Source organism: Dermacentor andersoni, chromosome 1 (assembly GCF_023375885.2).
Source record: "Dermacentor andersoni chromosome 1, qqDerAnde1_hic_scaffold, whole genome shotgun sequence".
Classification (NCBI taxonomy): Eukaryota; Metazoa; Arthropoda; class Arachnida; order Ixodida; family Ixodidae; genus Dermacentor; species Dermacentor andersoni.
Window position 1 is genome coordinate 117300046 of NC_092814.1, and position 17624 is coordinate 117317669.

General features: G+C 42.0%; 1 protein-coding gene across 1 annotated transcript in view; it reads left to right on the forward strand.

Moving 5' to 3' along the window:
• The window catches only part of G9a (histone-lysine N-methyltransferase G9a), a 187259-nt gene that overhangs the window by 58512 nt on the left and 111123 nt on the right, over positions 1–17624 (forward strand). Inside the window, exons 7-11 of the mRNA XM_050191012.3 lie at positions 1238–1332; positions 2310–2495; positions 3758–3846; positions 5755–5877; positions 11686–11784. Coding sequence (XP_050046969.1) covers positions 1238–1332; positions 2310–2495; positions 3758–3846; positions 5755–5877; positions 11686–11784 — 592 coding nt within the window. The remainder of the gene's footprint in view (positions 1–1237; positions 1333–2309; positions 2496–3757; positions 3847–5754; positions 5878–11685; positions 11785–17624) is intronic.

The window sequence follows — 17624 nt, forward strand, 5'->3', positions numbered from 1 at the left end:
ATGCATAGATAAGTAAATGTACCTTTTGATAATGACAGCAATACTGCCAAGAGCACCTTGAAGTTTTGTGAAGGTTAAATTCTGGCTGATAAAAAGGAGGGAAAAAAGAAGAAGAGAAGGGTTGGGGGGTTCTGAAAACATGTAGTGCAAAGTACAAGACATTGTAAAGTCTCTGGCTGAATGTCCATGAAGTAAAAGTGTTTCCAAAGTTTTAATATTTGCATAACTTGCATCTTGAAATCACACTCGTGTTAAAGGTTGTGCACAGTTTGAAAAATTTCAGGATTTCTGTCGCTGCTGTTTTATCCTATATATTCTATTTTATCCTATGTGCCAAATCGTAACCGTGACTTACTTAAATGACATTTGGAGATCCACTTACATGCATACATTTCCTATTCTTCAGATGTTTATCTGAAAGTATCCAGTTGCCATTGTTGTGGATTTTCACGTGGCCCAGCAAGTAAACATTCATTTTGCATCAAGTTAAAGAAATGAGCAGCTGCCGAGGTTTTACCCAATTGTTGAAACAACTTATGGGAACAGCGCCCTAGCTCTTTGTTGCATGTATCAATGACAGGCAAGGGATATAATGTTGAACGCACAAGGGAAGCGTAACCTTCCGACCCCTGACACTGCCTTGGTGGACCGGTGGTTTTGGTCTGGATCAAATTCTCGCTGCAGCGGTCACACTTCGATGGGGGTGAAATGCAAAAACGCCTACTCACTGTGCATTGGGTGTGCGTTAGAGAGCCCTACGGCGTCAAAATTAATCTTGAGTCTCCCATTACAGCATGCCTCATATTCATATCGTGGTTTTGGCACGTAAAACCCCAGTATTTCAATAAATAATATAACCACCACATATTGCTGCAGTTGGCAAAGAATATGCATTGTAGAGCAGATTAATATATTGAATACTCTGATGTTGTTGCTGTCATAGCAGTTGGACACTGTCAGCGTCCATACTATGCTAAGAACAAATAACTGCCATGCTCAACCTGTGTCCCAGGGTAGCCCCTTTAAAATTCCATTGCCATACCGTAGTTGAAAAGGTGTACGGTACCGCGGTTAAAAGACAGGACAAAAGACACACAGGGACACACATAGCGCTAACTTCCAACAATGTTTGTTCACTTTTGTTCACTTTGAATGGACATATTTTGCAGTCTTATATAACCTGAAAATTCAGTGCGCAGATATCACCTTCTAGTCTGATGTTTCCACCATATTGCAGTCCTCGTGCACGTATGTCGCTCCCAAAGCCAAAGCCTCCAGCATCGAGTAATGAAAAAGGAGACCAAGGAAAATTGAAGAAGGAGACACAGGAGTGTGAGTGCCATTTGTTACCATGAGTTTAGGCCCCTTTACAGCCATGCTTTTGAAGAAGGAGACACAGGAGTGTGAGTGACATTTGTTACCATGAGTTTAGGCCCCTTTACAGCCATGCTACATCTGCACATTGCAATTCATTGGTCATCGACAACTCATTGACACTCTTCAGTGCAGCGCCCTTCGGCCACATTGGCCCCTTGTGCCACTAAACACTGTCACATCATCATTGTTACCATGGATGTAGTGTTAACAGTTCAGGGGGAGGTTATTGTTCGAGACTTTAAACACATTTGAAACCGTGGTCGCGATATATCGATGCAATCACAGATGGTAACTGCAGTTTTGAAGGAATGCGACCAACATGCGCTGAATCAAAACGAAACTGCTATTAGCCGCAGTCTGTATTGATGCGATCATGGATGGCGATCACGCAGTTTTAAAGGCATGTGGCTGATAGGGTGTCATGCGTGGTGTTAATTGCTAGAATGAAGGCTAGAATAGGCACGATGAGTTCCGGTGCTCTTGTTGTTCCTTGTATTACTATATATATGGTTTCCGCTGATGACCATGGCAATGCGAACTCTGCCACTTCATTGTTGTTGGATGCTAGTGCCGCTTCTGCTCATTTGCCTCGCACATTTGTGGCGCTCCGTGCTTGTCATGCTCCAAGGGTCGTCTGAAATAACCGTTGTGTGACCAAATACGTTCAAATTAACGAGAGTTTGGTCCCGTTAAATAATGCATACGCCTGCCGGGACCAGAGGACGAGTCCGAATTATCTGATTTTCAGAATTACCTAATGAGGGTTGAATTCACGAGGTTTTACTGTGCTTCGCTTCTTGCAAGTTTGTTGTAACCTATTTTATTCTAATGAGGTTTTACTTTTGAGCTGAGTTGTTGGACCTTATTTGGAATATTTGTATATTGCATATATATATGCAGTATAAGAAAGAAATGAGTAATCTTTTTCATAGGTGCAGCCACTGTTGACCAGCCTCCAATATCACCTGGACGCAAGGAATTAGACCAATTGGTGCGGCATCTGCGGCAGGCTGCTTCATCCACTAGTGGTCGTCCAGTTCCACAAGGCGCTGCGGGCACATCTGTATTACTGGCTGCCTGCCGTCAAGGCGATGTTGATAGAGTTGTTCACTGCCTTTGTGAGCCACATTTTCATTACTGTTGTTCAAAGACTAGAACATTTTTCCGGCTATTCCATATGCATTAAAACTATACACTCTTTCAAGGCAAATTGTTTGTGTTAGATGCATTGTCCGACGATAATTCTATCTGGAACTCGTGTTGGGAAAGAGCAAATTGTATTTTATATTGTGACTGATAACATTTGCAAACATTTTATGCTCCATAATTTTCAATGGTATGCTTGTACTGACATCAGCTGGTAATTGAGTGGCAAACTTCTGTCATCATGTTTATAGATTGGGGCAATCTAAGCTGGTTTCCATTCTGAAGGAATTTGAAATGATGCAAATGGACAGCAACAAGAGTAATTGAAGTATGAATTAGTTGTATCCGTATTTTTTAGTTGTAGCTTCTGCTGATGCCGTCAGGACCCGGTAATGATGACGAGGTAAAACAATGTTCGTTTCATAAACTTGTTTTGCCCTGCTGATGGTCCTGGTGATGTGTTTTGCCAAGTCAGAATAGGCCTCGCATATAAACGACCAGTTCCTTTCTTTAGCTGATCTGAATAGCTGCTTTTTTTAAATGAGTTTCTTTATAGTATTTGGAAACCAGATGGTAGATATTTTGTTTCTCATTGTAATTTTTGGTATGAACTGTTCTACTAGTTTTTACAGTAACCAAATAGTTGCCAATTATTTTCAGCTGAGTTGTAAAAAACTTGCTTTGTGCTGTAAGCAGAATTTGCCAAGTTCAACATTAATAGCCTGGTAATTGCCTGTGCTGTACAGACTGATTTTTTTGTGACTATGTTTTTGTAAGTGAAGAAGATACTAGCAAAAAATGCTAATATTATTTTGTGATTGAAGAAGTAGTTTAATGATTGGAAAATGTAGAGAGGTCGGCCGGAAAATGGAGCATCTGGCCTGCTACTCTACGTAATTGTGTCCTTTAATTTGAAATGCTTTGAACGATTAATAAAAAGTGTTGCAGGACCCCCTAAGTACAACTTGATAAAATTGAGGTTCCACTATATTCTAATGAGATTTTATAACATATAGTGTAATTGTTTTATGGCTAGCGCGCTGTTTTAGGGTGCTACAAGAAATATAATCCCAATCTCATATTTAGAAGAAATTCTACTTTCTATCTTGTCCCTGTGTGCCTTGTTAACAGCCACTGTGTTTTCCTACTTAAAATTTGTTAAACCTTGCATATTGTTACTGAAAACGTATGTATGTTTTTATCAGTAAGTACACAGTATGCATTGCACTGACAGCTGGTCGAGATATTGGCCCAGCAGACTATGGAGCCTTGCATGCAGCAGCCCAAGGAGGACATCTAATTCTGGTTCACATGCTCCTTCAGGTTTGAACTGTTTTGTTTCTTTTGTTGATAATAATTGTAATAAGTAATTGTGGGATGGGGGTCTTTGTCATGTGTGCTGTCCAGGCACTGTAAGGTTGCTTTTTGGAAATACTTTGACCACATATTTGGTTTCCCTGTGTATTCTTAGACTGCCTCTTTGTATCTGATAAACTTAGGATTTATAAGCTCATTTAGTACTAGCCACATCATTGTTCCTAAATTCTAGTTGCACTGTGCTGTGGTTCTGCCATGTCAAATGTTTGATTTATTAATGAGACTGCTTTTTCTTAGCATATGTGTTATCCTAATTTATTTTTTTGTTATGAGGAAATGAGTAATATTTATCTTTTTATTGAATGTTAGTGCTTGTCGCGTTTTCTCATTACTTTATCAGTGCCTCATTTTCTTTATAATCCTTACCTCTGGTTCATTGCAGTTCAACCCAATTTCTGCGATGCTTGCATTGGGGGGGGGGGGGGGGGTGCGAAAATGGGTCATTAGTGCTATTATACTTGAAAATGGTAGGTAACAGTTCTACTGGTGTTATGCAATAGAAACATTAATGAAGAGAGTTTTAATTTGCACTTTTTTTTACAGTGTAAATTAAGCTGAAAAAATGCCATAAGACATTTTCAGTGCAGGATAAGACAGATAACAAGATGCAAAAGGACAGGCACAAGCACTACTTACAGTGCGCTACTTTAATGCCAGAAACTTTAAATTTGTACACACATGAACAAAAAATAACAGAAAAAGAGTTTATGAACAGGAAAATACTAGACTGCGACCAAACCAATCACATCAAGTGGGAGCACATGTTCAATGACAAAACGTAATCAGCTATCACTGCCTACCATCCAGAAGGTAAAATTCTTTCTTGAGTAAGGAAACTGATGTAGGCAGCTGTGCACTGATAATCGTCACTCAGCATTGCTACATCCTGTAAACTCTTCTGTGTGTAGCGACCTCTTTCACAGAGCACAACCACTGAGAGGCAAGATGACTCTACCACAGAACAGTGGAATTTCAATACACTATGCCTTTGATGCAGAAAACAAACCTGTTCTTATGCTTTGCATTGCAGACTCCCTTCTGCTACACTATCAGTGACATAATCTTGCAAAGTTCGGCCTTTATCTGAGTCAGACATGACGACTTCCAAGCCAGCATTTCTGCCAATCTATTTACGATAATGGGACATGCTGTGCAGATAAGAAATAATCGTTACCCTCTTTCAAACTGTTTTGTTGTTCGTTACATTCTGCACTAAAAATATGTTATGCATTATCAACTAGCCCTAACTATTCTCACTATCTGCAAGGGAGTGCATGAAATCTTACTCCAACTTGCATGAAAAGTGAATAAGGAAAAAAGAAAACAAAAACTGGTGTTGTTGTGTATGCTCGTTTGTTGAAAGGAGTATAAGTGGGAGTTACACATCTGCGCTCTGCTTTCTTGCATTTGTCTCTCCATTTTCGTTGGGGCCGAAATGAGAAAACACCCGAGTACTTAGATTTAAGTGCACATTACAAGAACCCCAGATGTTCGAAATTATTCTGGAGTCCCCCACTATGGCGTGCCTCACAATCAATGATCATCGTGGTTTTGGCACGTATACCCCGTAACTTAATTTTCATTGGTGGAATTTTGGCTCTTGGGAAACTGCTGCTGAAACTGTTGAACAACACAGCCTAACTAGTGACAGCCATTCATGATCAGCTGGAGGCTGGTTTGCTGCTTCTGGCAGGGTATTAGTATTAGGAGCTGACCGCTAGTGGCACCACTATGTCTGAAAGTGGGTGCCATATGCCTCTTAGTGGCTCCACTGTCACTTTACACAAATAACATTGCTCATGCACGGATATGTATTGTTGTGAATGCCAAAAAGGGCCTTATGCTTTGGTGCAGGTGGGCCTTTCGGTTAACCAGAGTGATGATCAACTGTACACACCTCTGATGAGGGCAGTGGATGCTGGAGCCTGTGCTGTTGTGCAGTACTTACTGAAAGCCGGTGCTGATGCTCATGCCAAGGTAACCCTGAGCGCACAGCTATGTGGCCGCCTTCATAGCCATTGGTAGGTTAAGAATGCAGCGGCACACGCCCCTTACTGGGAACATGTGTACATGCACCAGTGAATCATTGTGTCTTGGTCACCTTATCCTTTTTATTCACGTCTCCACTTTCGCTTTGTTCAGGCGCTTTCACGTCAAGAAATCACTCACACTGCTGTGGTAGGCTTTTAAGCATAAAAAATTGGGTAGGATGCCCATGTCTGTGAAGGGACCAACTGGGCCATTCAGCCTTTATTGGTGCAACTCGATGCTGGTGAGCACCCACACAGAAGGTGGGGGTGGGGGGGTGGGGGGGTAATGAAGAAGTACTCTGCATGTGATGTCAATGAGATCCTTCTCCTAATTTTTTTTAAAACGACCTGTCTGTGCCGTGAGCTGCCTTCTTTGTCGGTACACCTGGCAATTTTGACTGTTTGTGCATTTCATATGAGACTGCAACGTAGTCATTGCTTCTGAACAAGTAGGGCACCTCTTTGTGCTGGTGTGCTATATATAAGGGAACTAGTACTGTTTCTTGAAGTGCAGAGGGATAAAGGATAGTCGTATCAAGCTTTTATAGGAGGAGGCTTCCCCACTTTCTTGACTTGTCACTCTAAGCGATTGTCACAAGTCACAATAATGAGGAGAGATTTGAAACAATAGCAGGCAGCTTACTAAGGTAACTACAAAAGGAATTCGTTGAAGCCTGCGTGCCCTTATTCTTAGAGCACCTAGTCTCCTTGCTTAACCCTTTCAGGGTCGATTTGTTTCGCCATATGTGACTGACCAGGGTAGATTTTTTTTTATTGCAGATTCCAATTCATCTGAGGGACCTGTTTTGAAACAAATTTACCGTAATTTTTTTAGGGTGACCGTAAAGTGAGAAAAAAATATTTTGCGTTGGTATATATGTACTCTTCATTCATGAATAACAACAGTAAGAACGGAAATAAACTTATAAGAATTAAAAATTTTATGCATTGTTATAGTTCAAGGCTTTGAATATGCGCACGCGAGACTATTACGCAAGGCTCAAATGTTCCTGCTCTTACATTAATATGTGCTAACCCATAGCATAATCGAACTGTGTAGGTGCACGCACTGAAGAAAACTGTGTGGTTGTGTGCCCTTCAAAAAAGCAAAACGTGTGACAAACTTTCGCTAAGCTTCACCTTATCGCCAACCAGAGGCCATTAGTTTTTGAGAGTCTCAAAACAAAAACAAAAACAACAACAAAAAAGCAGCAAAAACGCGTGCACGGCGGCATCCTTCCTATGCACACCCTGTGAGCACTTAACCAGCGAGAAACAAGTGGTCGCCCTTTGAGTGATTAGTAACGAGGTAGCCATCAGTTTTGCAAGCGCAAGAAGCCGAAACCGCCCACGGAACAAAACCCAAACTGCCACCCGCCCGCGCGCGCGCCAACGCGCGAGCGGTAGTATATAGATACGCGGGAGCGAACTAGCTCCAAAACAAACCATGCTACGAAAACCGAGAGAGGGAGGCGCGAGAAAAAAATTCCCTGTATTCCCACATAGTGCTAGCACATGCCAGGAAAGAAATTATGAAATTGGTGCGCTTTTTGAACGTACAGATGGCGCCGCGCCGTAAATATACGGCATCGACCATTTTGGACTTTTTTGTTCGCGGCGCCGTATATTTACGTCATTGACCCTGAAAGGGTCAAAAGAAGTGACGAGTCTCACCTACCACGTCATGGGTCCTGTCTGCAAGCTGAATTTGCATGCTGGTTAGTAAATATATATATTGTGGGCAGCAGAAAGTGTTAAATTAAGGTAACAACAACTGACCAAACTGTGTCATGACATTATGGTGGAAATGAAAATGCTATTTACATTGGTAGGATTGAGCAGGATGGTAGCAGTTAAATAAGGCAGCATAATTTTAAATTGGCCGAGAAACTCGCAGGTAACTGGTTGCTGAGACACTATACTGGGAAACTATTTAACAAGTTGCCCCATGCGATCACAAATTGGTGTACATGAGTTAGCCGTGACTAAGAAGTGTGCTATGCTTCTTGTTTTAAGAATTTTTCATTATATATGTTGGTCGATATTTTTTGTATGTACAGTGGAACCTCGTTGATACGTTTGCTTGCTGCTGCGCTTGGTCCTGACCTATATCCCATTAACTCCTATGTATTATGTTCCCATTTAATACATCACCATTCTGTAATGTTCCCGCATCTTGCATTGTATGTGAATGCAGCAGTCATGTAAATTGAGCTGTGCAGAGGCAAGTTCAGAAGCGCGAAATGCCGGAATTGTGTGGTCGTCACTCTTGATAGGTGTGTCAAAGTGTGTCACGGCACAATTAAAGATAGTGCTGGCATTTTAAAGTCAGCTTCGCTGCAATACAACAGTGTTATGCGGTGAAGCACATTTTTTGGGGGATGGGTTCATTGTTGCAAAACATAGTACATGCCCCTAATTATACATGTGCACAGAGCTGTTCTGACTTTGTAATGGCCATTTGGGGCCTTCCTCACTCTTACATTTTTCTGGCTGTTACATTCTTTTTTCCTGCAGTCTCTTGAAGAATGTATAACAGGTTCTATTGTATTACAATGTAAAGAAAGTTCATGTTTGCAAGTTATGCTGCTGTCAAGGCAGTGACTGGAACAGCAGAGTCTAGTGATCTCCCTCAATCCATGGTGGCACATATAAGTCTTTAGTATACGAATTTTCAAGTTCCCCAGTGTCCCTTATGATGGTCTGTGGTCTTATAAGATACACAACCCGCTGTGGTGGCTTAGTGGCTATGGCGTTGCCCTGCTAAGCATGAAGTCGTGGAATCAAATCCTGGCTGTGGCGGCCGCATTTTAATGGCGGCGAAAGGCAAAAATGCTCATGGTGTTGGGCATTGGGTTCATGTTAAAGATCCCTAGATGGCCAAACTTAATCCGGAGTCCTCCACTGCGGCATGCCTCATAATCAGACCATGGTTTTAGCATGTGAAACCCCAGAATTTTAAAGAGGTTCATAATACCTTCAACTCGTGCCGTAAAGGCTTCATGCATAAAGGGGTGTTGGAATTGCCACATCCTGTCCAGATAAGCTCTATTTACAGGTCTTGGCCTGGAAATGACTGAAGCATAAAAGACAGTTTGACAGGAAGGTGAAAAAAAATGCATGCGTATTGTATAAAAGATTCAAGAGCGCTGAAAGCATGAGCCACAGACAATAGTCTTGATAAATAAAGGATTATACCTTACAGCTGGGCTGCACTTGTTCACTTCTCTCTCACGCTGAGGGACAGTTGCTAGCATGCTCACTTATCACTGTTTCCAGTATTCGGCTACGTGAACACTATCACGGATACAGATAGAAAAATTCTTATTACATGTTGCTTTCTGCACTGCCACTGCAGGAGTTGAGTACCTTGGATGGTACTCATTGCATTGCACTGAGTAAATTTTGTACTGTAGACATCACTTTCTTGTCCCTATAATGTCAAAAAACATTACGAAAAAACCCTGTACCTAGGGTCTTGGCATTGTTCTTAAAAATGATTTTAACTTTTAAGTCACTTAGCCTCATTTGTAAACTGCTTGTCTATTCTTTATTTTGAAATTCCTTTTTTTATTGTATGTGTTTGAAATCTGTACTTCTTGCAGATGTGCCATAGAAACTTATAGACAGCTTTATGTCCTCGATGAAAGTGAATGAATGTGTGTGTTTGTGAGGCTGAAACTCGTTTGCTTCAGGCATGAGTTTCTTTGCCACAAGTGTCACATTGTGTAGTAGACTTTGGGTAGTAGCAGTTTTATCATCCATTACTTGATTACTCAGACTTGGGAATCTAAAAATGCCAATCACTTCAGATCTGATTTTATCTTCTTTTGTTCATTACTGCTGTGTCACCATAAATGTGTGGTTAGGCAACATCATAAGAGCTTTATACATAAATTTCTCTGTATCTGTGTAATTTCTGCAAAATGTGTTTTGCAGCATAACTGTGCACTGTTGCTTATTGTACACATTGAGACTAAGCTGACTGAAGTGTCCAGATGCAAAACTTTGAGGCTACAGTAAATGTTTCTAGTTCTAGTGCAGCAAATGATCTGACTTGTCAGGCTAACAAAACTGCAATTTAGACAATAGGGTAAACAAGTAACATAAAACATCAAAAGGCTCCTCACCAGGCCCTGTAAGAAGTTATGCATTGGAATTTATAAAGATCCTCCAAAGGAACGTTCTAACAAGAGAAGTTTTCATAATGGTTTAGTAATAGAGATATAAGCAAGCTAAATGTGAGGTAATAGTGAAAAAAGGTGAGCTACTTTCTCTTCCCAAGCAGAGGCTCTTTCATTGCCTCGACCAGCATCTACCTATCTCCTCCCATTTTGGAGGTGAGAGCCATTGTCGCATTCATGTCACGAGGCCTGCCTTTCTTTCTCTTCCACTCTTGCTGGAAAGTAGATTTCCACTAGAGGCTTTGCGTGCTCTGCATTTCCTAGGAATCTGTGTTGCCCATGTTGCTGCTGGCTATTGGCAGGCTACAGGAGGGACCCAAGATGTGGTAGGCAAGATGTAGGATGTCTTTACTGGCTGCTCTGAGAACAAGGGATTGCAAACTTCTGTTTCAATGTTCAGCTTGTTGTGGCATACATAGGTGTAATATTTTGTTTACATGATTGTCACTCTGTGATCTACATACTGGGCCTGTTTGTTTGTTATGCCTGAACCTGGTAAGGGGCCTTTTAAGTAGCTGTTTTGTAGCTGTTATTCTTAGATACTTTTTTTGGTTTCAACTATAGGCAGTGACAAGTCAAGAATGCAAGAGAAGCTCTTCCCAGAAAAGTGTGCTGCTCCTGCTGTTCCCTGTGCACTAAACAAGTACCTTAAGCCTTAGGACTCACAGGCTGAGAGAAATGTGGGCACTCACAGCCATGAAAGTTAAGAAAGGGCAGTAACATGTAGTGAAAATGCCATGAAGACACCCACAGCAAAAATGCATGTACAAAGCACAGTGAAATATTGCAGCGAAAAGTAGAGCTGGCAAAGCGATGTCTACTGGGGTGCACTGCTGGGGCCATGTGGGTACTTGCTCCAAGTAGACAAACACACACAAGAGATGGTAATCTGTGTTTTGAGAGTAGCCGAGTACTCATTCAGCAGCTTTTTGCAGATATTTTGTCATAAAAGGGAAAAAGCAGTGAGCTTTTATAGCAGTGAGCTTTTATAGCAGTGAGGGAACAGAAATGTGTACACGCACCATGTTGTATATTTTACCTTGACTTCGAGAAAATGAGTAATTAATTCTGATTAATGCTAATCACTGTATCGTTGTCCTTGATTTTTTGCCGACTGTGTAGCTGCTAGCCTGCGGTTTTGGTTGTATATAATTTTAGGCTGTGAGAATGTCTTTCCTATAATTCAGTGCCATTTGTAGAAGAAATTTTCACGTAACAACAAACTCCTGAGTAGGGGTCCATGTTTTTGGTTTTCAATTCTTTTGGAAGATTCGACATTTCTGTTATTGCTTTTCTCTGGGAAATATATATATGTAGTATATATATAATGTTTTGGATATTTCATTCACATGAACGCTTGCTGAATTCACATAAGGCCAGTGCATAATTGCCAGTGTACTTCATTTTTCTGCATGCCACATTACCCTTGCATGTTTCTAGTTAAAACCAATATATGAAAGATTAGTTTGGCGCACTTTTCTGAAAACATTATGTATTCAATTTTAATAAAAAACACTACGCCTTACTTATTTGTTCATTGGTGAGCTTATTGGACAATGTTTTTTGTTTAGGGTGAAGATGGTATGAGCTGCCTGCATTTGGCCGCTCGGTGTGGCAGCCTGGAACTTTGTCAGATGTTCCTGGATGCAAAACTGCCTGTAAATGATCAGGTACTGTTTTGTTTTAATTGTTTTCAATTCAAGTTCTCAGCCTGAAATTGTAGAGGCTTGCTGATGCAGAGTCATTATTGTCACGTGGTAGTGACGGTGAAGAAATCAAAACGGTGAATGGCAAAACTAGCGTTTTATTGGGCGAACTTGTGCCCACAAAAGCAAGTTACACTCAATGGAGAGCAATAGCGGTGAACACGATCGGTGGTCATCGAAATCTGATCAGCTGGTCAAGCGCGTCGGCTTTTATACAACGGTCGTCGAATGTTCCAGAGTAATCGCTGGGACCCGCGTGCCTTCCACAAAGTTCTACATTATTCGCGTCGCACACACATGCAATCAGATTACACAAGGTTCGGTCACAGACAGCGAATGGAACCATCGATAACATTCAAGAAACTTGCGATACATGCAGGCGTGTCCTGCACTGTGCGTTAACATTTGTTAGGCGGTGAAACATGTCACCCGATAAAGACGAACAAGTACACGTGTCATTATGATAGAATAACATTGCTGCAGGACAATCATAATGGATAGATGTAATTGTTACAGCAACCATCACAATGGCATGTTAATGGTAACTAAGCCACACCTCAAGTTAATCTATATACAGTAGGACCCCTCTAGTATGTTTTCCAGGGGACTGTGAAAATAATAAACGTAATACTCTGGAAAATTATTACGTTAACAGGCTCTTAAAATCATGCCAATCTGTTGTTGCATATTAAAGCAAAAGCACTATGCACAGCTCAGCCTCTAAAAGATTTATAGTCGCCAACAGGTAATGAGGAATTGACGCACCACTTAAAGTCCGAATAATCAGGTGTCCGAAGTATTGGATTTGGCACAAAAAGAGTGACTTATTCGACAAGTGGCTAAAAATGGTGTACTCTTGGATGATCACTCTCAGGGATACCTTCACTTTTACAAGAATTCTCGTGAATAGCACCAGGTGCATTTATGTTAAGCAGTCTATCTTATCACAGTGCCAAAACCGCTTTCACTCATCGACACGTCCGTTGTTACAAAACTGAAAGTGGTATCTTTGAAAGGGATCATTTGAGAATATGGCCCAAGTTTATCAACACTGCTGCATGCATATTCGCTTGCCTGAGACCAAGCCAGTATGTATTTCGGCCATTTTCATGATGTCACTACAGATAGACGAAAGTGCAGTCAGCGCATTAACCAAATCTTCATCTCCTGCCAGCATAACAAAAGCAGACCGAGCTGTGAAAGCTGAATGATTGCGGGTTTCTTTGCAATAGTCATTGTCCAGCAGTTGCCGCACTTCCCGATGTATGCCCTCTTCAGTGCATAAATCGCGGGTGGAGTTAATGCCAGTTGAAGAAGTTGCTGGGAACCCGCCGTGGTTGCTTAGTGGCTATGGTGTTGGGCTGCTAAGCACGAGGTTGCAGGATCGAATCCCGGCCATGGCGGCCGCATTTCGATGGGGGCAAAACGCAAAAACACCCATGTACTTAGATTTAAGTGCATGTTAAAGAACCCCAGGTGGTCAAAATTTCCGGAGTTCCCCATTACGGCGTGCCTCATAATCATATCGTGGTTTTGGCAGGTAAAATCCAATAATTTTAAGAAGTTGCTGGGACTGTGTCGCTATTTAAAACACAAGTGAAGAAACGTGGAACTTGCACAACAGCTAACAAATGCAGTTGATGCAGTGTTTCAACAAGTAACGGCTTCGCTTGGCTTGCCCTGCGGATTAGGTGCGACTACTGGATTGACTAAGCTTTGCTAGTTTCGTTTTTGAGGAGGAGATGGCGACAAACCCAATCACCATGTCGGCAACATATTAAAAATACAATATAAAAATTTTTTGCTTGATTCTGTGGCCAAATTGGCACGTGGTCGTGCAGGTGGAGTCCGAATATCGAATGGTGCTTGAAATTTCCGCCAAGGCTGTGGCGCATCAAATGCGTATGTTGGTGGTGTTCGGAAGTGTGCAGCTCAGGTGTCAGCATGGTTTACATTTTTTTTTTAGTTATTCGAAGTTATAGATGGTACTTTAGTTGGTGATCTTGCATACTAAAAAGGTTTTGCACCAAAAAGAACGTACACAAGTGTGGTCGTCTTTCTTGTGTGTATTCGTTTTGGCGCAAAATCTTTTTAGTACTATATAGATGGTACACTAGATATTTTCTTGCAATTATATGCCAAAAGTTCTACGTATCATGTGGGAACGTTGCGGGAATGATGACGTATCAAAGGGGGTTCTAATACATAAGTCTCTACGAGCACTCACCCGCCGTGGTTGCTCAGTGGCTATGGTGTTAGGCTGCTGAGCACGAGGTCGCGGGATCGAATCCCGGCCACGGCGGCCGCATTTCGATGGGGGAGAAATGCGAAAACACCCGTGTACTTAGATTTAGGTGCACATTAAAGAACCCCAGGTGGTCGAAATTTCTGGAGTCCCCCACTACGGCATGTCTCATAATCAGGAAGTGGTTTTGGCACGTAAAACCCCATAATTTAATTTTTTTTTTCTACGAGCACTTTGCTGGGTTTGGGCTTTACCGACGTTATTCACGAGAAAACGTATGAATGAGGAATGTATCAGTAGTTATACTGCATATATAGCTTAGACAAATTTTCATGAAAAAGAAAAAACCATGCATGAATATAGCCTCCTAACCACTCAAGAGCCTGGTTGCAAATGAATGGTCAAAAAGTCCCAAGTTGTGCAAAAAGGGGGAAAGAAACTGTGGAAGGACTAGTGTGCCATAAACACATGTGAAATGTCACAGGGGTTAGTGTAAAATGTAAAATGACTACAATTGCCGAACACACTAAATGGCAGACTACAAGCAAGTCATTGATGCCTTAAAAAAAGAAAAAAAAAAGTATTCCTTCTGGTCTAGAAGATGTGCTCCATTCATGAAGAAACAACTCCTCCAGCCACAGAAAATGCCCTCTCACTTGGGATAAATGTGTGCCTGGTGTCACAAGGTGTGTGGTGCGAAGTTCTATTAGGTAGGATACCTGAAGCACTTAATGGGTTGCCGTTACTCATAGTGGTCAGACCTTCTTTCACTATAGTCAGACACAACTCAAGTCTGCAGTGAAGCCCTGCCCACGCCCTCATAACCGCCAGCCGCTGTTCCGCCGCGAGGCTGCAAATAGTTCGTACTTCAAACTTTCCCTGTTACCTAAATAAGGTGTTAACCACAAAAATAAAATAAGCTGGTGATTTTGTACTTTTTCATTCATCTATTACAGGGGAATGATGAAAGCCTAATTCTTTCTTGAACTGAAATAAAACGCTTGCTTCGCTGCAACTATTTATTGTCAAGTTTCAGTTCAGTTTGCAGTGAAGTTTCATGAGTAAAACGGAGTCGGCAGTGAAATTAACTGTACTGTGAACTTTTGAGGAGTGAAATGCTCAGACTACATGCACTTTGTCCATGTCTGTTGCACACCTCATCGCTTCCGCTGATGAAAAGACTCTTCAAGAACAGCAGACGCTCCGAAGGTATCAAGTAGTACAACGCTATTTTGAGATGGTTGCATGACGACGATTTTGTTTGCTTCTGTGATTGGCTGGTGGAGTAGCAACTCCGTGCAGTTTGTGTGCCTTGGTTGCCAACTGCTGTTTTTTAAGTTGTATCCTACTATAACACCTCTTCTAAATAGTGTGCTGTAGCCATCTACTCTGATGCAGGAACAGCGTTCATTTCCTTTATTTCATTCGTAACTCTAGTTGTAGTTGGCAGCACAGCATGGTAGTGCTTCATGATAGTGACAAGTGCCTAATCGTTCTGCGGACTGTTTTGGTGCAAAGTATCTGTGCTATTCCGCTTTTTAATGAGGCTTCTGCAGGGAAATCAAAAGGAAACTAGTATTATTCATTTTGTTGTTTCTATATTGTTTCTTTTTAAAACTTTGTCCTTTTGTTTTGCAGACTGAGAACAGTAACCAGCCTTTAACATATGTTGCCAAAGGTTTATTGGGTTAGATTTGAATAAAGTCGACTTCCGTTAATTCGACTCTGATGGGACCGACAAAATTGATAGAATTATCCGGCGGGTCGAATTAACAAGATGTGCAGAAAAAAACGCCAAAACACACCTTTGTTTCATTTGGCAGTATTTTCCCGATTCTAACACGGCCTAAAATCACACGCGCACCCACTTTTGAAAAAGAAAACTGACATAGAAATGTCAGTTTTCTCCTATACAAAGTAGAAATCTAACCTGCACCCGTGTTTTTAGCAAGAAAAATGGGCAATAATGTATGCCTTGAGCAATGGCAGCCAGTGTGGGGGGGGGCAGGGAGGGTATGGTTCATAAAGTCAGCGTCGCCGCAATACTTTTGTTATGCGGTAAAGCACAGAAATGCCATGAAAGCGGTTTTGGTGTTTTGTCTGATTGCACCGCGCAGGCATTTTTCTGCCCAGTTGTCCTGAAAAAGCAAAAAAAAAGTGCGTGTTAGAATCGGGTAAATACCATAATCGGTAGGGGTGTGCGAATACCGAATAGCGTATTTTGAATCGAATATGAGAAAATGGGAACACAAAATTAGTATGCTGACACTGACTGTAGCTCCATTCTGTTGTATGAAGGTCCGTAAAATATCTTTAAAGCGAAGCTTCCTTTGCCTCTTCCTTCGACTTTCCCACTGCTGCTGCTGCTGCTGCTGTTTTGCACACTGTGTTGGGGGTGGTTCAGAACATGTGTATAAATGACAGAGGCTTGGCAGAGAGGAAAGGCAACGCGAGAAACTCGTTTAGACTATTGTACTGCGTCGAATGTGCACAGTGCCCTCTGGAGCTACCTGGGCGTTGCCACAGAGCCTCCTGATAGCTGTAGTTATCTGTGACTTGCCTTAAAAGTATTGCAGCAACTGCAGTGCTTACCTTTCTACTAACATGCAAGTCCAGAGGGGACGTGGATAGAGCTGTAGAAAGGAGGCGGGAGAGTGGGCAGAGAATGGGTAGAAACAACGGAAGTCACGAAATGAGTGAGTAACAGCCTTGCCACTCTTCGCTCGCAGTTCCCATACAAGCAGGGGGGGAGAGAGATAGGTAGAAGGTGACGTGACAAGGCAAGGAAACGCTGCTACTATGAACATGCCAGTGGTTCAGGGCAAATGGAATAAATTTAAGTACAAAGTACGGTACATTTCTGCTATTTCTGAAAAATAACGCCATATAAACTTAAAATGCACCATAGGGTCTAGGTGATACTACGGAATCGGTCACACATCTGATCAACACTTAAAAAAAATTAAATTATGAGGTTTTACATGCCAAAATCATGATTTTATGAGGCACGCCGTAGTGGGAGACTCCGGAAATTTGGACCACCTGGGGTTATTTAACGTGCATCTAAGTTTATACACGGGGTGTTTTCACCCCCCATCGAAATGCGGCCACCGAGGCCGAGATTCGATCCTGCGACCTCATGCATAGCAGCCCAACACACTAAGCAACCACGGTGGGTGAATAAACACTTCGGTACTGAGGTAGCTTTGCCACTATGGCATTGCTCAGGGTCGCAGGTTTCGTCACGATCGCAACAGCCACATTTTGACGAATGCGAAATAAGAGACGCCCGTGCACTTAGATTTAAGGACATACTAGCATCCCGCGACAGCCGCAAGCTGTTGCAGGACGCTAGCCGCTGACATGTTCGTACGGGTGGCTCATCAATGATCATTCCCAAGGTAATGCGTGCGGGTTATATAGACGGCTTTTGAAGTGATGTAGACTTCAGCGCCGCGTATCCAACACAATCTGCTTGCCCATCGGCGGCTAATCGGCCCGATGTTTGCACGTGCTTTTGCACTTCCTGAATTACATGCTGCTTTTGTTGCCGTTCTCT